The sequence below is a fragment of the Amphiprion ocellaris genome, chromosome 16, assembly GCF_022539595.1.
Source record: "Amphiprion ocellaris isolate individual 3 ecotype Okinawa chromosome 16, ASM2253959v1, whole genome shotgun sequence".
NCBI classification, from domain to species: domain Eukaryota; kingdom Metazoa; phylum Chordata; class Actinopteri; family Pomacentridae; genus Amphiprion; species Amphiprion ocellaris.
This window is the reverse complement of record NC_072781.1, coordinates 9,252,905-9,273,419: the sequence shown is the minus strand read 5'-3', so window position 1 is coordinate 9,273,419 and position 20,515 is coordinate 9,252,905. Positions and strand designations below refer to the sequence as shown.

The 20,515-nt window shown below is 42.4% G+C and overlaps 1 protein-coding gene across 28 annotated transcripts in view; it reads left to right on the top strand.

Moving 5' to 3' along the window:
- Positions 1-2,940: 2,940 nt before the first annotated feature.
- kcnma1a (potassium large conductance calcium-activated channel, subfamily M, alpha member 1a) overlaps positions 2,941-20,515 on the top strand; it is a 158,029-nt gene continuing 140,454 nt past the window's right edge. For 4 of the 28 annotated variants that reach the window (XM_055018993.1, XM_055018986.1, XM_055018984.1 and 1 more), the window contains exon 1: positions 2,951-4,312. In XM_055018993.1, the coding sequence (XP_054874968.1) occupies positions 4,022-4,312 (291 nt within the window). In that variant the 5' untranslated portion in view covers positions 2,951-4,021. Of the gene's footprint in view, positions 4,313-20,515 lie in introns of all 28 variants that reach the window. The other 24 variants (XM_055018976.1, XM_055018982.1, XM_055018981.1 and 21 more) reach the window with 17 other exon arrangements.

Sequence of the window (20,515 nt, the reverse complement as noted above, 5' to 3'; positions counted from 1 at the left end):
GGGTACAAACCACACAAATAAAGCTGCTGCTCATTGTGTTTACAATCATTTTCAATGCATTCTTTATTGTTTGCATTTCCCAGTGTGGAACTAAATTCTCCTTATTATATAGTTTCCCTGATCTCAGTGGTCCAACAGCAGCAGATTCCCTTCATGTTCCATTTAAATTTTCCATTTCTTTAAATTTCCTATCATTTAATCCATATATATATATATATATATATATATATATATATATGTGGATATATGTATATTTATAAATATATAGCGATTCATGTCGGGATTAAAAGATAGAAATGATTCCGTGAAGTGAGATAAATATAGACCCGAGCTTAGGAACATGATAAATAAACTGTATATGGGGTCTGCACTCCAGGAAAAATGTGCATCTCTGCAGCATCCAGTGAGACTTATTTTCCATGCAATTGGACGGCCTGTAGCTACACCAGATCTAGCTGGTTGATTGGATGCCTTTAGCTCGCGGTTGTTCCCTCCGAGCTCCGCATCCGAGGTCACATGGTCCTCTAGCCAATAATGTCACAGTGGATGACCACCCTCCAGCTGCCTGCCATGTTCACTGGGGCAAGAGAGCACCCAGTGTCTCCAAAACATCCACCATGTCTAATGCCTCCAACCGCCTGCAACTCAGGCCTTGTAGTTGTACAGTGGAGAGAATATTCATTGCTTGAGAAAAGCCAGTGTGATGCTCTCCAGAAAGTTTTGCTCAAATTACACACTGAATCCGATATGCCGTTATATTCAGGTCCTACTATGCCATGCCCCAATTCTTCATGTCCTCCAAGTCCCCTCTTGCCTGTTTTAGAAATGAGTAGGGTCTCCAACCCTCCTGCTGGGGTGTCTGTTTCAAGACAGCTGCTGACAGCTCAACTGAACTTGAGAAGTCTCAAGTCTGACAGTGAGGGATCCTTGTAGTCCACACCAGCAAGCCGTGGCCTTTCCCGGCTCGTGTCAGATCTCGTTGTTGAGGCGGCGGCGTGCACGTTCCCCCTCTTTCCCATCTTTGGTTCATTTGCTTCCTTCTGGTTGTCCGGTACGTTGACTCCAGCATCTCCACATGTCCTCTGGGATTACCACCTGACTGCGCTCGTGTTAATCTTCTCATCTGTCAGCGTTGAAACCCTTGTGGTCAAAGTTCTGCCACCCCACCGGGCACCGCTCATCACCCAACAGCTGGACTTTCATGTGGGAGATCAATTCAAGTCCCCTCCAACAATAAAAATGTATTATGCTGCATAATGTATGTAGCATGTGGTGCTGATGCTCTCACTTTCTGTGACCTATATGGGGACTTATTGTTGCAGAATACAGTGTGCATGCTAGTGTGACAGACTTTTCAATGTTTTTTTTTTCAACTTTCCAGAGAAAAACAACGAGCTGAATTATATGCACCAAACAAACATTACTAAGATTAATAGAACACGCCATCATGAGGCAATTGTTGTTGATTTTGACAGCTATCACCTCAACTCCAGCAAGAATTCTCCTTACTTTATCAAGATATTGTTATATTTAAAAAAAATCCAGCACCCTGATGGTAGATCGTCCCTTTAGGCTCCTGTAAAGCAACATCCTTTGCTTTTTTATGTGACAGTTCACGGTTTTACCAGCAGGAGGACAACTCCTGAACTGCTGCTCAAGGCCCATCTTGATAGTTATCTGTCTGCCTGCACACTGGCAGGTCAGATACTCTTCGGCAGAAATCAAGCTTTGCAGAGTTTACCATAATAGAGACGTGCTACAAAGCTGAAACCTTTTTTTTCCCTGTCTGATTTTGCTGCATGGACAATCTGATGCAGAAAATGTGATAAAATTACGGAGCAAAAACATCCAAAAAAAGCTTGGTGCCTTGGAGTTCTTGCTCTATAAGTCAAACTCAATACACAAACCAATGGTGGATGGCAATGTTGGCTGGCACTGCGTCTGTTTTATGAAGTCAAAATGCTTGCATAGACGGTCATAACTCTGAAGTGCTATAATTTACAGATTGCCTTGTCTTCAGTGTTTTACAGCTCCGCCGCTCCCCCCTTTCCACCTCTTAGGTTAAAAGACTCACAGCAGCTATTTTTGGACAAGCACTAATATTTCCTACATGATAAATTTCCATCCTAGAACTTATATGACATGTTTTCCTCACATCCCACTAAGGCACGCTTACTTTTCAAATGATTTGTGCTTGAGGTTAAATGTCATGATTCCACCTTTCATTGGACATTTATTGGGTTACCTATCTCAAAAAGAAAGAAATGACTCAAGGCAACATCTCCTCAACCTCTGTTAATCTCACACAGAGTGCAGAAGAAAGCTTTAATTGCATTGTCACTTAGCCTAGTTGCATTAAGACTTAAGGGGGGCAGATTAATGAGAATTTATTGCAAACAACCTCTAAGGAGCCTTGTGACACAGGTGGCTGTGTGCACCTGGTGGCTCATGAGAGTCAGCAGTTACTCGGGGCCCCAGGGCCAGCTGTTTCCCCCCATATCCTTTAGCTAGGGCCGTGTAATGCAGCCATAAAGCACTGCTAGTCATGCCTCACCATCATCACCAATCCACACCTGTTTTGGAGCTAAAAGTGTAAAGCATATTTTATTAATTGACCAGGAAGGACACTCATTTCCCTCTCCATGTGTGTGTGTGTGTGTACGTGTGCACGGGGGCCTCTTTGTCAAGTTCATTTTCCAAAATGAAAACAGGGAGGCCCATCATCCATGGATGAAAAGCCACAGACTCGGTAATTGGAAAGGGGGGGAAGCACTATCCTTAATGAAAATTCAGGACAATAATATCCCTACAGGGACAGAGTTGTCGTTTTATATCCACTCCAAGATTCCTGTGGGGAGGGCTCATCATCATCCGCCGTGATGCGCATATAGAGAGCCACAATCTTTGATCGATAGAGTCCCCGCTTTTTTAAAAAATAAAAAAAAAAATGCGACGTGCGTCATTGGCGTGCAATAAAGACGCAAAGGCGCAAAATTGTTAGCCAACCTCCTATTTTAAAAAAAAATAATAAAAAAACACACCCAAGCAAGCAAGGAAGCAAGCGGGGACCGGTCGGCACTTGGAATAAACATCGTCGCCGTGTTACTGCCCTCTGTCCATCTTTATTATTAGCGCTTCGCTCCGCCCTCCTACCTGTAAATCTCCCCGCTCTCCTCTGGAGCGGATCTGACAGGCGCTCTCAGCTGGCCGCTCCGTGCCAGGGCTGCAGGGGAGCGAATGGAGACAGCGACATCCACCCGAGCGCCACAGCTTTCACTTTACGCAGAACCGACAACGCCAAACGCCCGCAAGAATATGTAGTCAGCGGTGCCGCAGCGACAGCTCGACAAGTGTAGAATTCAACCATACCCTTGTTGTTGGGGCTTTTCCCCCCTTTTCTCTCGCGTTGTTGCAAATAGTCGATTGGAAGAAATCGATTCTCCGCCTGCTAATCGACAGGATCCCTGAATGGAAGACGGCTAGAGAGAGGGGTCGCCTCGCTGAAGACAGGCTGCAACAATCCTTCCTCTCGCTTTTTTCTTTTTCTTGTGGTTTTTTTCTCTCTCTTTTTTTTTGGCTTTTATTCCAGTGTCGTTGTGTTTACATTCACCGAAATCTCGCTGGCAGCCTTCGACGGCTGCACACGACGCCGTCTCTACCATGGCATATGGCGAGAAAGAGCCAGAGAACCCCCTCAGAACGAGAAGCGCCTGAAGATTCGTCATTGTTGCGGATTTAAATGCCTCTCTCCAAGGGCCACCGACCCGCTATTTCGGTCAGGTTCGCGTGTGCGCTGCTTCACGCTGTCAAACAATTCATAGGCTTCTGAAAAAAAAAAAAAAAAACACAACAAACCCTGAACATTAATCTACAACACAAACAAAAAGAAAAGAAGGGGGATTATTATTATTATTATTATTATTATTATTATTATTTTATTTTTCTGTGTGTGTTTTTTCCCAAGCAATATGGCTGGTGAGTGGGGCTGGGGACGCTGGCACAGGCTCTCCAAGGCTCCTAAATGCTAGCTGAGGCAGATGGCACGGTTCCCCATGGAAGCGACAGCTCTATGAGGACAAGCAATATCAATAATAATATAAATCCGGACTCTTCAATCGTAATATCCAAGATGGAAGACGTTGTCATCCCGTTCTCGTCCGACGTGCCATGCGACAATAATGGACAGCGCATGTGGTGGGCATTCCTCGCCTCCTCCATGGTGACGTTTTTTGGGGGTCTCTTCATCATCCTGCTATGGAGAACCCTCAAATATATGTGGACTGTTTGCTGCCACTGCAACATTAAAAACAAGGTATGTCTGCTAGTGTTTAAATCCCTTCATATATAATCACTGATGCTGCAGATATTCCTGATTTTTTATTTTTTTTTTTGCTGTCACACTGGCCTGACTGTGGCCTTCATGGTGCCACTGAGGTGAATATGTGGTATCTGTATCCACTAAAAGAAATATCAGCCACACATTGCAGTGCCAGAGCAATGAATGCATCATGATTGTTATTGTCCTTTGGCTGTTTACTACCTCCCACTCTTGAATGAAGGGGGTGATGCTGCATGACAGATATGGGTGGGATGTGAGGAGAGCAGCTCCTTCATTTTTGTCAGCACACACTGAATAGCTGCTAACTTCTCGGATGGAAGTGAATATTTCACATGCACTGGCTTTATGTAATCACACAGATCCACCATGTGAGATCTAATGAAGTCCACCGGGACTCCTCATTCCTCATGCAATGGCATCAAGCCCCCCCCCCCCCAATCAAAGTCCATTCCTTCTTTTTGCTGCTTTTTCTCCTCCTAAATGTTTACACTTGGTGGTGGCTGTGGTGTTTGTGCTGCACATTAAATGACTTTGTGGAGTGATGAAGGTAACCTGTCTGCAGGACAAATATAGAAATAGGATAATAAGGGTGACTGCCCATTACATTGCCTGGGGTGGGTGAATCATGGCTGATTCATATTTGTATTAAACCCTGCTTCATACATGACTCACGCACTTGTGTATAATGCAAGCGGTCCCCCCTGGTTTGAGCACAGTTGGATGTTGCTCAGAATGTGGCTTTATTTCATAATGCTGGCATGTAATGGGAAAAGTGTGTTGATATTTAATACAGGAAAACAGCAGGTTTTGGAAAGTGTGGTGACAGTGCCAGTTTGTCTTTAGTGGTAAATACAAAAGGGGGTCACGAAGAGGATGTGGTGTCAATGATGGGCAGAAGATACAGAGAGTGGGAATGATATTCTTCATCCTTGATATGTTTAGGTTGCGTCCAGTTTAAATGGACGAGCCGTGTCCCTCCTGCTGCTCCTATGTCATGTCCTTTTGGTGGCCTTGACCCTTTTCTGCTCATTTCTGTTTGGTATTATGACAGGTGGTACGGAAATCACCCTTAACAGACAATAACAGGAGAAAAAAGCCCTCGTCTTGAACGCTGGAAGATGGAAAACTGGGTCTATTTTAGTGCATCCTGGTCTTATTTGTTTTGCTCGTCAGTTAAGTTAAATGCAATGTCAAAAAAGACATGCTGCTGGATGATAATTCATAACGATTATTAGTTTTCAGCAGAATCTGGATTATATGATCACATCCCAGAGGATTTGCTGTCACAATATGTTTTTTTTTTTTTTTTAAAAAACTTTGTTGAACATGTGATTCTAAAAAATACACAAAATGGGTCAAATTTGCAAATCTTGTTTTACATTTTTCTTTAAAATCCACTTCATGCAATTTTGGATGTAAATGAGTACCTGAAAATGATGCAAATTTTAATATCTCTCAGTCCCACACTTCTCATATACGCACAATAACCCAACAATTAAACTGCGTTACATTTAGGTTTTGGACAGGACATTAGTCACACTACACTGACCCCCTCAAATTAAGGCTTTCTTCATTACTTATGAACCATCCTCTTGGGCTATTTGGCCATGCTGAAAAACATAAGCAGACGTTTACGTAAGGTAAGAGTTGAAATACAATCGAGGCCTCAGGAAGTATGCTTAATAAAAAAAAGTCTCATCTAAGCAGCTCTTATTTACACTGAGAGATGATTCTGCCCAGTATGCTATTTGGGCCATTACTTGGCTGTCAGCCTCCTGTCATTTTGTTATGCCCATGGATCCTAGTATCAGACATGGCATCAAACCATATGTCATCCTTCATACTTCTCACTATCTTCGCTGGGGAAAAAAAAAATCATGAAAATAAGCCATGCAAATATAATTAGGTATCCATCTTGTGACTGCTGGTGGGTATCTGGTTGCATCTCATCTCTTGCAAACGAGGAGAAATGGTGAAAACTGACGGAGGCATGTAGCTGTTGCTGTGTTGCTGTGTGTGGACGGCAGAGTCATCCCCCGTTAGGTGACTTTGGTAGGCTTGACACTTGGCTGCAAAGGGAAAAGGCTTGTTAGGAGTATTAAGAAGGGGAAACTGGATCTGTGTTCAGCTGACTAGTGCGGCCAGCTAAGTTGGCATGTGTCACAAACAGGATGCATAGTTGGCTCGGGGGGCCGGTGGTCGGCTTTCTGCGGCAGTACTGGGAACCTGGAATCAGAGGCAAGGAAATAGAGGTGGAAACTCTGAGAGGGACCCAAGAGGAAGTGGAAACAGAGGGTGTGAGGGCGATGAAGGGTTTGAGAGGGGGTGTTGCATTGCTTATGGAGTGTCCTCCTGTGTTCTGGCATTGACACACAGCTGCATCCTAATTCTCTTAAACGACTCTCTTCGCTGTCAGGATTTTAAAGGAGATGTGAAGGGTCAAAGGAAAGAGATGCAGAAACGGAACATTTGCTGCAATTTGCAACCAGAACTCTGTGTTTCAGCCATAGCGTGTTGGCCTGTACTCTGCTGTTCTTGTTACTGGAAAGCCAATAAACCCACCTAGCAGCTCTAGAAACCAGAGATAATCATGTTTTTGCTTTTGTCTCTCTAAAATGAGACAAGACAGTTGTATTGGAGACGAGGAAAAATAATTTATAGGTCTGGTGTTGTCCCCCCTGGGCATCCTAAAATGGAAAAAAATACCCGAGCTCATATTGATTTTTCTAAGACCGTGCTAGTTATGGCCACATTTATGGTGTCATTTATCTCCCAGGTGTTTCAGGATGCTCACATGCCATTTTTAGACCACATATCAACCACATTTGTATTTCGATTTGCCCGTAGTTCTAGTTTAGCTACATTATTTCATTCTCTTTTCACAGAGCAGCTCCGGCACATTCTAAATAAGGGGTTTCCTACTCAGGGAAAGACTCACTCAAGACAATCATAATGCATATGCATGACTGAGAGAAATGTAAGCACAGGCACTCAGTGGTACTGAAGTGGAGGAAACCAGTGCCATGCTGCAAGGTTTGTTAGCATATAAGCCTGCTCTGTTTTTCCCTTCTGTAAGGTCTCATAGTCTCGCTGAATATGTCGAGTTTTGTGCCATTTTCTGTGCTGTGCTGCTCCACTGCTGTATGGTTATCTAATGGTCTAGTTATCTACTCTGCATCATGCCACCTCCAGGAGTTCTTATATGACGCCTCTGTTATTTTGGATGCGTGGGGAGGAGGAGTATAGAGGCTGGCACCGATCTCTATTCAAACATGAATGGCACCGTCGTCCTCAGGAGAAATATGGCTCTGTGAAAACACGGCTTTGTTAGAAAATGAAAATACCTGATCTGTTGTGCAGCTGGGAAATATATCAAATTATTGTTCGCTGTTAATAATAAATATGAAATCCAGTGAAGTGTAATCAGAAGATTAATGAAACAACAACAGTGCAGTAGCTCATGATACTGGAAGTGAGCAGGACAAAGATAAGAAAGGAAATACATGCAGTGATGTATAAGAAAACAACTTTATAAACCTCATAGCTTACCTTGATGAGAGATTTTTGTTCTTTGCCCACGTCTAGTTTATTTGTTGTGTTGTTTGTTATATAAGTTAAAGGTGTGACAATGTGGAATTTTAGGTTCCTGTTACATAAGGCAATGAAATGTGAGAACCACTCAGTTAATCTAATTTTACCTAGAACAGATATTAAATATTGTTAAATGAGTTAATTAATATTTCAAACATTACTATCAGCCATGCTCTGGTTTAAGCCAGTCGATGGGTTGATTTCTGAAACTCCTATAAACAGAAAGTTAATGGGTTTTGGACTGTTGGTTGGACAACAAAACAAGCATTTTTAAATTTAAAATGAGATTTTTCTCCACATTTTTTGATGCATTTTAAGTGTAATGTTTTTTTTTTGTTTTTTTTAAAAAAAGAATCAGAAGACTACTGAAAATAATCCTTTGTTGCTACACTCATTTTTGCACATGTTAATTTAGCAGCAGGTCCGTGTGGCAGGTATCATGCATCATTGACAAAATCAATTATTCCCGGCGGCAAAGATGTGCAGAAATCGTCCATGTTTCTTGAGCTCCTTTTAAAAGCATCATTATTCATTCGCTGCCAGTAGTTGATGGCCTCCACTATGGCTGCTGCAGTTTGTGTGAGACTCTACAGGTGTTTTAGAAGACAGCTCGATCCCGAGGTGTAAAAATGAGCAGTCTGCAGCTCTACATCAGGAAGAGGCAAAGCTGGTAGTGGACATGTGATGGAGGAGCAAGCTACTGAGAAGGTCCGGTCATAAATTCAGCTATTGTTAACTGACAATATGCAGCTTCTGCACAAGTCAGGATTGTCATGTATTTCAAACTACACATTGTATCCCAGTGTTTTGATGAGATATATACCAATTCAGGGCTAAAAAAATACACCTCCCACCTCACCTCAGTACAACAGCTGATGCATCTACTGTGCTGAGCACCTTCAGCCTCCCCCTCATCCCCCTAAGGTGCAACATGCAGTGTTTTATGTGCAGTTTAGAGCCAACAGACATCAGGATTGTACAATTGTTTCTGTCCAAACAGCTCAACAGGAGGAGTGTTGGAGCAGTGTGCCTGTACTATTTGCTCTGCTTTAACATTTTGCTTTCCTGTGTCTAAATCTAATCTTGATCCGCTTTGTTTTTGTTCATTTTTTCTCTGGATGTGCACCTGTTTTAATACTGACAGCAGGCAATCCACATCGTTGTTCAGATATTAAATTACACATTCAAATATGGTTGTACTACATTTACACTTGCACTGTGTGTGAGAGAAGATGACCAGTTTTGTTTTGAAAACACTGAGGCAGTTATTTCTACAAATCTTACTCTACTGCATTTGTAGTTTATTCTATATTGCTATACTCTTACGCCTCAATACATATTGTACATATTGTTCTGTCATTTCCCTTTTATCATCATACCTGATGCCTAACCTTTTGCAACTACAATGCAAACACTACATCTCGTAATATTGAACCGTCCCCCCTTTTCTTTGATCAGTTTATTTAGCTTGTGATGTTTTTCCTGTTTGTCTGCTGCTGCAAAGTGTCCCCACGGCAATCATGGGATCATTAAAGTTTCATCTTATCTAATGAGAGTTTGATGGGCGGTGTGTTGATTCTCCTCTCTGAAGGCCACATTTTGCTGGTCTGATGTAACTAATAAAGCGGAGGGGCGGGGACACATCTGGTGTCTAGGAGCTGTTTTCTTTGACCCTGGTCAGCATGCAGTTAGAGGTTTCATTGTGAAGCATTAAAACTTAATGGGTTTAACTTTGAAGGTAAATATCCTTTGGTTAAGTCAGTTTTTTTGAAACCGTAATGGAAAAATTCATCCTATAATGAAATATGCCTTGGTGAATTTTAAATCATCACAACGCATTTTCCATAATTGAAGATTGTTATTGACTTTTATGCTCCGAGGCTCGGCTTTCATTGCAGAGGGAATTAATCAAGCCTGAGCCTGAAACCCCGACTCAGTGTTTGCCACGTGCCTTCGGCTACATTTGTGTTTGCCTGAGTGTGACAAGCAAAAAAACAAAATCCATGGCGGAGTGAATGAGGTATGCCGGGACACTCTTCAGTGCGCTTACCTTTAAGTGGAATGGATTGCGGAGGTGCCTGCAGAGAGGAACTGTTGTGAGCCTGTGTATTCCCCTGTGCTTGGCAACGGACCAGCTGCTTTTCGCCAGAGCAGCATAGAGCACACACCCTGCCATCAGCTGTCGCTCTCACTAACCTCGGCCTAACTTGGCCCGGCTCGGCCCGCTTCATCCCACACTATGGCTTATTGAAATCCCGAGCCGATTGAACAAATAAAACATAAAGACGTGATCAAGTGAGCTCATGAATATCGCTGGATGACACTTGATGAAGACACAGTGTGCTTGTCTGTACTGTATATATGCGCTGGTGTTTTTTTCCTGCCATCTGAGGAATGCGTGCAGGCGGACTACTATGTTCTTGTGGCCAGTGGTTGAGTTGCATGTGTCTTGTCATGTGTTGTTGACACTTGTGGGAATGAGCACGCCTCACAGCTGTCCCAGGGCAAAGCGTGACCAGTTTCGACCGCGACACTCATTTCTATTCCCAGACCGTCTTCGCAGGAGCGGCACCGCAGCTAATGGTTATTTTAATAATCGTTAGTCTGCTAATTAGCTGATTTTTAGATTTAGTCTATAAAAAAACACAAAAAATGCCCATTACAGTTCCCTAGAGTACTAGGCGACATCTTCAAATTGCAGTTTTTTTCTCTGAAATCCAAAGATATTCCGTTTGCACTGATACACAACAGTGAAAAACACCATTTTTGTTTATTAGATGACTTATTCCATTAATTTATTTTAAGATTTAACAGAACTACAAGTTGTGTGGAGTTTCATTAATCATTATTGAATATGTGTGTGTGTGTGTGTGTGTGTGTGTGTGTGTGTGTGGATCTGTTTTATTTTTTTCCTTTTAGTCTGATTTAAATTCCATACAGATGGAAAACAGATGTTATACTTAAGCATCACAATAACTATAATTCATGCTTTTACAAAACTTGCAGTGTTCAGCCTTTCTTATATACGATCTTTAATTTTCTTGCACTACTCTAATGTGGAATCTGTGACTCATGAGTTATTATTCGGTGGAGATCCTTCCTTTTCTAGGCCCTAATCCCTAATTCCCTGGGCCTGATTTGATGGCCATCTAGGGACTACAGTAGTGTACCAGGCTGGCGTATGTTAATCCACAGACAAGGAGAGGCCATATATCATGGGAGACTATGTATATCATGAGGCAGACACAGAGGTCCAACCCTCCGCCCCCCACTCCCACAGTACCCAAACTGTGCTCCCCTGCTGTCATGCTGTTATGTCTTCTTTGGCCAGTCACCGGACTATTAAAAGGATGCCCACGCCCTAGGAAGTATTCAAAGGTTAAAGGTTAGAGGGGAAGGGTATACCTGGCTCTACAAGGGGCAAGAGTGTTAGAATGGCGTTCCCATCATTGGAGATGCGTCATACGGTCTAAGCCACCTGATCCATTCCTGGTCAAACTGGCAGTGGGGAAACCATTTGCATGGATATCCGCTGGTTGAAACTGGCTAGGCTAAGCTGGCGTGGGAGGCCTGCAGGAGGGAGATAGCTAGCCGGTACCTGGCTGGATCATAGCTTGTGCTTTCTACTGGACCAGCTTTCCTCCTCAGCTGTTGCTGTCCTTAAACAGCTTAAGGAGTGTGTGTTGGAGGGCGTGTGCATTTTTGTGTGTAGGCTGGGCGTGTTAAACCTGTAGTCAAAGCATAGTACTCAAATTTAATGATATTTTTGTGGACTTTTTTTGCAGTTTCAGTGACTAGAATGAAGGGTTTCATTGTTTCCATGCAAATTCATCTCTACGTTGTTTGTTCTAAGGTGTAGTTTAAGGATAGCAAAATGTATTTTCTTCATATGTGCAGTCGCAGTGATACTTCTCCATCTTATAACTTTACTTAATTTTTAAGGTCACTCATATTTCTGTATCTGCAAATTCTTATGTTTTTGTATGTGACTGTGACAGAGAAACAGCTGTGAGAAGCATTCTTGTCTGTTTGCATTGTTTCATATCGCTGAGTCTACGTGCACGCTGTTTGAGTTTCTCTTATTATTTTTGACATTCAACTGTGTGTGCAAATTATGACGTATATTCAGATTTTTATTTTGGTTTTGCCATACAGAACTGTTTAAAATACTAGACATGTCGCATCCTTCCGTGCCATCGCATGTAATCGCAGCAAGCACACAGCCAAACCACGCACAGCCCGGGGACTAGTATTTTCTGGTGCCGATTATCAGGCAGAGCCAGCCGTCTTTCACTCCCCCCCTCATCTTCGTTCTTCTCCCTTTAGCCCACCACCAAACCTCAGAAATCAGCAATGCCAGTGGTGCACTGATACATGGACATCAACATGCAGCTAACATTATAATTGGTGATTTGAGCTGTGTGCAGTGATGCACAGAGGGAGAGAGAGAGAGGCAGTGTGTAGAGGACATGGCAGTGACCTTCAAAGATCCCAGCAGGCGCTGTTTCTGCTTCCTATTTAGAGATCACATCTCTCTCTTAGCAACATACATGTCTCTGTGAAACCAATCCTGTGGGTGAGCAACCCAGCAGAGCTCCCCATCTCGCAGAAGGTTGGGAAAGTGTTAGGATTACACGTCAGCACCACCACAGCCGCCGCCCTCAGCAACCGGTCTCAATTAACCTCCGAGGGGGCCAGGCTAATATGCTAATTGTCATTCTCCTAGCAGGCGAACAGCAGGCTCAGGTTTCACTGCCTTCATAGCCAGCATGCTACAATGCTAAGATTGCACCTCATTTGGCAGCACCACAGCCAGTGTCTGTACGTTAAGTGGACACTAGACACTAATAAAATGGAATGTTATTTAAGCGGAAATGCATGTCTGAATGGCATCGAGGGGCAGCCGACAACCTGAACCCTGTTCAGCTAAAATGAGCGGGCCTGCTACACAATGATTTTACCTCTTGACTTCTTCTGACATTTTCCAGAGTGGTTGTGCAGAATGAATAGCCCAGCTGTCAATTACTGCCTTGTTTGATGCTTGCAAAAGTGAAATCCCAGAAGGTCGTGTCTCACTCAGGTTCCGTCTGCTGCCCGGCATTGCTCTGAAATGCTGTGAAATGTATCTAGATGTGGAGACCAAGGCAGACCAATTTCAGAGTGACATGAGCTTTGTAAAATGATGCCCCTAGTGTTGAGCTCCAAATGACAGCATGTGTAGACATCATGTACAGATGATGCACAGTGTATGGGTTCACTGCTGCATGCCTTATTAAAAATGGATGGTGATGTAAACCTGCCATGCTGCTCTCTGACAGCTATTGATATTAAACTGCACTTAAATCGTTGAGTATTTGTTAGACTATTAAGTTTGCTGCCCTCCTGGGAGGTGTTTGTATAGTAGATATTTTAAATATGTATGGAATAGTATGTTTCACATCAATAACAGCCATTTTGAATGCCATTGTTCAATATGACATACGACGCAGTAGTAAATGTAGCACACGCTCCCCTAAACACAGCCTTGTAGATACATAAAATATGAGCATTTGTATGTAGTAATTGCTTTGGTTGTCACTGTTAGTCAGTATGTACGCTCACCATACTCATAGTATGTCTCTCCAGTAGGGTTTGCATCACTATAACTGGGCTCTTGCATCATGTATGTGAGGGGGATCGTTGTGGCTTCAGCGCCAGATGTGGTGTCTCATCCTTTAGTCCTGTCTTGTCACACTGACTTGTAGCATTCTTGGTGCTATGCATGTTGTCTGTTAACACATTCCTTCTTGTCCTTTCCAGAGCTAGATAAATTCTGTACATGTGTAATGCATATGGCATTATGAATGACCCTCTGCTTGCTCACTAATGGTAGGTTTGGGCAAGTTGCTCCCAATGGACACCTTGCATGGCAGTTCTGCAAAGGCAAATTGTGCATAGTAGTGCATTGTCTGTTAAGATAGAAAAACACTTCATGAGAGCAGCTGATTCTGAATGGTAGACTGTACGGAAGCATGAAAAGAAGAGGACTTTTGTAAATATTGTTACTACTATCACTGTGTTATTTTCTTTACCAGTGTCAGTCAGTATTCACAAGCTGGATGTTTCTTGATCCCCTTGTGTACAATGTGTGGTTCAATTATGGTTTCGACCAGAGAAGCAGCAGGGATTAGTTTTAATATTCCGACAATGTAATTCTATCAATGACGCTCATCTAAGACGTGGTATCCATTGGCCACGGTGACTCGCAGTGTTATGCTCCCTCTCTGTGTTTTGGCACAGTGCATTGAGCAGGACTGCCATAGGGCCTCAGTTATTCTGCACAACTGCGGATTTTCAGCACCATGGAGAGCTCAGGAAAGGAGCCCGGGCAAGGCTTCTCCTACACATGTATGTGAGGCTACGTCAGCGGTGCTGAATACCTAAAAAGTGCACATATCTTTGTGTTAAAAGAAAAATCCAACACCTTGTAGTTGTAGTTCCTAATATAAAAGTACAGTTGACAAAGAGCAAGCTGGGTTTATTTGAACAGTTGTTTCAAACAGTAGAATGACCTTTAAATAATGTGGCATTCTAAAATAAATTTCTTAATAAATAAACCTTTATTCAAAAGCTATTTTAATATGCTTTCCTCTTTACAGATAGAAGGAATGGAAAGGAAAATCATATCTGCACTTTTTAGTGATAATTTTGATAATATTTTTGACTTGACCAATGGCATCTTTCTGAGCAACGCCCAGTTCTTTACTTGGAAACAGGGAAATGAGTTGGAAGTTTCACATCTCATGGCTTGGTTCCACTGAAACTACGTGAATAAGTTGGTAAAATAGCAACAGTTTTCCATGGCACCACTTTGTGAACTTGCATTTACTCAGTGACTTTTGCACAGGCAGCGATAAAGAGCTTATCACCTGCTCTATAACTGTTAAAGATCAAAAGTTCTTCCTGTCTTCTGCACTCAGTATGTCACCAGGACCTCCAACAACACGGCCTTCCCCTGTGCCTTTTCTTCAAATTCAATGTGCAAGAGCAAAATAGAACTATATCGAGCTCAAAAGTCCAAATGTCTGCAATCTGCTGGGCATAAACATGCCACTGATTATGTTATTCTTACACGCTTACCAGCTAGAAATATAAAGTGAAAGAATATAAAGAGGGAATATAAGAAAGGGTTTATTCCCTTGCGAGCATTGGCTCAGCAAATTTCATGCCAATCTTCTCATTAGATTATGCATATTAGATTACATTATGTGCAAAGTTCACATTTTGGCCCTAGGGGGGTCACTGGGAGGAAGCTCATGAGTGTTCAGCTTTTGTTCTTTGTGGAACATAAGTACACTCAGTGAATGTCATGCATTTCTTGTGTAAGTAGAAACATTGCCCTGCAGAAATGATCAGCCAAACCATAATAGCACGAAATCCTGTTTCATAAGATTGTAAGTCCAAACAATGAAAGTCAGGGAGAATTTGGCCAAACTGTGTGAGAAGGTGCCCGAAAACCCCCAATTAAAAACATACTTCAGCTTTACTTTTTATCAATAGAATGTTTAGTAATTATGCTTTATTCAGGTGTAGAAGAGCAAACACTAGGACTAAGTGATGACCTCGATGAAAGGATTTCCCCCGACTTCGGTAAATTAATATCAGGAAAAGATGCTCAGAGCCCGACTGATACTGGAATATAGATGTCGAAATGATACATTTTTTAAGCAAATGTTTTTTTAATATGAAACCCCAAATTTTCTTACGTAGCCTTTCAGTGCAGTCTGGCAGATAAATTATGTAAAGTAAGTCCGACACCATATCTAAATTATTGCTGAGCTGCTGAATCAACTAGATGACTTTGAAACAGAAAAATGTTAAAATCTACCTTTATCCATTTTTATATATATTGATATTTATAGATGATATCTTTGTTTAAATGTATCATCAGTGCATTGCAAGCACACTACACAGCTCTCAAATAAAATATTAGCCATCACTTTCAAACAGGTGATTGTTTAAAGGTCTTTTTCATAAAGGATAATCTGAGAAAATTTAAAGGCTAATCCAGATAATACTGCTTATAAACAATTAGTGGGCTTAGATAGGACATTTTTACTTATCTGATTTTGAAATAATATGCTGTTGCTTCTGAAACCCGTCCTCGAAAGTGGGCTTGTTGAACAGTTGAGTAACTGTAAAAACATTTCATCAAACAAATTCTTACGTGCTAATGTGGCAAAGCAAAGACATTCTCAACAGAATTCTTGTGGAGAGGAGTGGTCAGAATGTGAGGAGCCGGTAGCAGGAGTGGGTTGGTGCATCTGCAGGAATAGGCAGTAATGGTCTGAAATCTTGGGAGTGGGTGGGTGTGGGATTGAAAAGAACTGTCCAAACCTTTGATTGAGACTTTAAGGGGGCATTAAGACTCAGAAATGCACTCTCGAGCACAGTCGTTTGTTTTTGTGTTGACAAAAGTGAGGAGTACATTTCTGCTAATAAATTCTTCTCTAAAATCATTGCTGTTTAAAAAAGTTGCCTGTAAATAAATGTGTTGACATGGTTGGATTTTAGCCTGTTATGGTTGATGGATTTTTTCACTTCGTATCTGGTAACCACAGTCTTTCGTCAATAAAATCAATGAGTAAATAACTCAATACATAAATGTTTTCCAACATTATTTTTAGAATTTGTGTTGAAAAATGTGATCATGACACAACCAAAGTGCCTCATTAGTCATTATTCTTCTTACTTGTCCCAGTTAACTTTGACCTTTGGGTACTCTTGCATCCTCAACTCTGACCTACCTATTTTCTCTGTTATATGTGTGCACTTCATAAATGGGGCAAGTTTGCAGGAATGGATTTTTTAATTCTCCATTTTGGAGTTACACAGTGGGCTGTCACTGTTAAGCCGCTCTCTATTACCCTGGAGATCCATCATTTGGTGGTTGGGAATATAAGCTGGTTCCTGAGCAAGTCCTGCTCGTGCTTTTTTGTATAGGGCAGGCACAACAGACTGACTAAAATGCATGTATGATGCTAATATTGCTCTATCACTAAATCCATATCCTTAAATCTGTTATTTTCTACAACTAAGAGTCAGGGCTGCATGATTTTGGGAAAAACACGTAGTTGCGATTCTTCTGACAGATATTGCATCATTATTTGAAAGTCCTGCCTCAGGTCAAGTGTCACTTTTTAATGAACCTAAAACATGTGATGGAGCTTTGTCAAAGCATGACTGTCACACAAGAAAGACGGGATTAATGACACGTCAGTTCAAACCCTGGGTCAGACATGCGACATAACATAACTCCTGATTTGCAGCCTTTGCGATTTGCTATTTGCATTGTTTCAAATTGAAGTTTGAAATCGATTCATTGTTCAGCCCGACTGAGTAGGTCGTAAATCCACTGTTACTGCTCTGGCATGGTCTCAATCTGCCGGGAGAGGCTGCTTGAATGCAGTTGAGGAAAGAACTTGCTAATGTTATCTCAAATTGCTTAGCATTCTCTCAGTGTCGCATATGTATCCGAGTCCCTTTTTTTGTCCATTTTGACTGTAGCTAACCAGGAAACCATAATACTCCCACACCATGGTGATTAGAAGATCATGATGGCAGTGGTAGCCACACAGTTTGAACTTACTTATCATGGCTCACGCTACTAGTATGTATTCTGTAACTGATTATTAGTCACTGGAGCAATATCTTCCCCGAAAAATGCTTTTTAAATGCGTAAGATGCTAACTGCCACGAGGAAACATAAAACGTTTGGTTGCAAGAACAAACCACAAGTATGCTCCCTCCCTGGTTTATAACAAGCCTATCATACCGTAGTAATGGAGCCCCTTACAGTGATCACCATGCAGGTCTCCCCAGGTGTGTTAGTCTGCGGCTGTCCACACCTGCAGACGCCCCTTGGTTGAGGCTGTGGCTGGTGGGGACCTGCAGTTGCCCTTGTGAAATGGGCCTCACGGTGTTAAGACACCCACAGCCCTGTTTGCCCCACAACCCCCACCTAACCAAGCCACAACCATATCCTTCCCGCAGTGCAGCAGCTTCGCCCTTGTCGTCCTCCACGCGCCTCCAGGTTTCGCTTGCCACCTTTATTTGACATGTATAAAGAGGGGGACATTCCATCATTTTTATTTGTTTACATTTTTTATTTGTGTGTGTGTTTTACATTACTATGCTAATCTGCAAATTATTACCTGGTTGCCTTGATAAATAGGCTAAAGTGGTCAGACTCATTCATTCTTTCCCCTGTAGGTCATTAAAAATTAACAATTATCAATAGAAAATTGCAAACACTGCAGTGTGAGATGAATACCCATACCATTAAATCTCAATGACATAGAGAGGTAGCTACAGAATGTAAAGTGCCCACCGTGAATAATATCAAAACACCATTCTTATCACATTCATTATTGTTTCTGTATATTATGGAGCTTTCATAACCTTGCCATGCCTCATATTATAGCTTATCCCATGCTTTCCGGTTAATCATAAGTACCTAAGAACTTTATTCCTCTGATTAGCTTGATGATTGATGTCCAGATTAAGCGAGTGATTGCGATAGTTGGCCCTGATGGACAGAGGCTAGGTATTGTTCTGAATAGTTTTGCTGCCCTGTGCTCTCATCTTTGAAAGGGGGTGGAACAGGAGACAGCTGAGCTTAGCAGCTGCTCTACTGCACATTGTCTCAAGTGAACATGAGCAACAGAAGTACTCTGGCAAGCGTTCAGAATGCCACAGGCTTTCACCTTCTTTCTCTTTATTTATCTATCCTCTCTGTTTTCCACCTTTTGTTGACTTGGTTTCTGTTGTTTTCATTTACCTAGATTAGTTTCCAAATGCTGGTATTTTCACACCTTCCCTTTCCTTTGCCTGCCCTTCGCTCTCTTCATCTTTCTCTCTCCCTTTCTCTTGTCCCAAGTCATCCTCATCTGTCATTGTCCTTCAGGTCTCCAATGTGTTTCCCCTGGAGGAGCCATGGTCTGTGAATTTGGTGGCCAGACAAGACTGGTCTCTGCTGGGAAGCCACTGTTGTTCGATCGCTCCTCTACCCTTGGGGGTAAAAACACAGGGGCAGAACGTAAGCGATATCAGAGACAACACGCATAGGAAGCATAGCGGTGTTAAAACACTGGAGAAGACTTGCACGACAAGAAAAGGTTGAAGGGGAGAAAGATGGACAGCAGGAAGGGAGTAAACAGATGCAATGCGTATCTGTGTGCTTTTAACAATTCATGACAACATTAATTGCCCTTGTGGTCTTTATTTCATGGTGACTTCGCCCTTCCTCTTTAGGGAACTGACCTCAGCTCATGGGGTTCCGAAATGGAAAGCTGCAACTTGGGTGTGACTAGAGAAGGAGCGTTTCACCTGTCTCAAAAAGGGGGGTCAGGGTCAAAGTTGACAAGGGGTCGCCGGAGAAATTAGCCATCTGAGTGTTCTCACATGACAGTCCAGTGAACAGAACAGAGGCAGGGAGACTTTTGAGGTGAAACCCTACCTATGCAAGCCACACTGCTGCTGTTTCCTCTTCCTGTGGGACTAGCCCGGGCCTGCTAGCATGGCTGCTCTGTAATTACTCCGACACACAGCCTCTGACCATCACTGCCACGCTCCCCGTCGATCAAAGCAACCCATTCTTGGCGAGGTGTGCGTGTGGGTGTGAGAAATACAGGGTTTATGTGATTTAAAAATGCATGCTAGGCGATAAGAACAAAGATACACGAGTCGGGAAATACATCTCCTTGTTATAAATAGATAAAGAGGATCTGTCTTAGTCTTGTTCAGCCTTCCAGAGTCTAGTCATTACGTCCAATTCCACACTCTGGTCCAGTAACACAAAGAAAGAGAGCTTCTTTGTTACAACGCAGCTACTTTAGATAAGGACATTTTTGCACACAAAAACATTAAATTAAGCCAAACATTCTGAATTCGTAAATGCTACCCTGAGACGGCTTGAGTTTCAGGAGTCTTTTTAGAGGACTGAAATACAGAGACGGGACTAGGAACAGCAGTGGGAAGCCAGTGGGCAGAATGGCAGCGGCTGTGATATATAGAGATTGCAATGCATCATGTGATTTACTGCCTTCTCTAGGCCTGCCTTGGCCCTGCTGTTTTTATTCACACATGCAGCACACACAGACACACACACACTCACACACACACACACACACACACCATTAAAAGTATTAGGAGTCTGACATTTAGGCAGTGTATGACATGCGGGTGGTGGTGGTGGTTTGCTTTTCTGTGCACGCTGTGTGTCACAGTGTGCACATACGGAGGCAGTTTGAAAAGAGCTAGGCTTGGAAACGAATGAGCTTTAACTCCAGAACATAGTCAAGAAAAAAGCTTTTCAGAAACAGTTTAAATATTGGAAAATGCATGAATGCCAAGAGTTAGATGAAAAGTTTTATACTGCTCTCATGTCTGCAGAACATATGAAGCTACTGGGAGAATTGGATGCTTTAGTTAGTTGGTTAATTGTATTATTCACATGAAAACTAGAGGGTAAAAATTACAAATCACCATTTATGAGAAGGGTGTGCACTCCACTGTTTCATGATGTGGTGCAGTTACTCAGCAGCC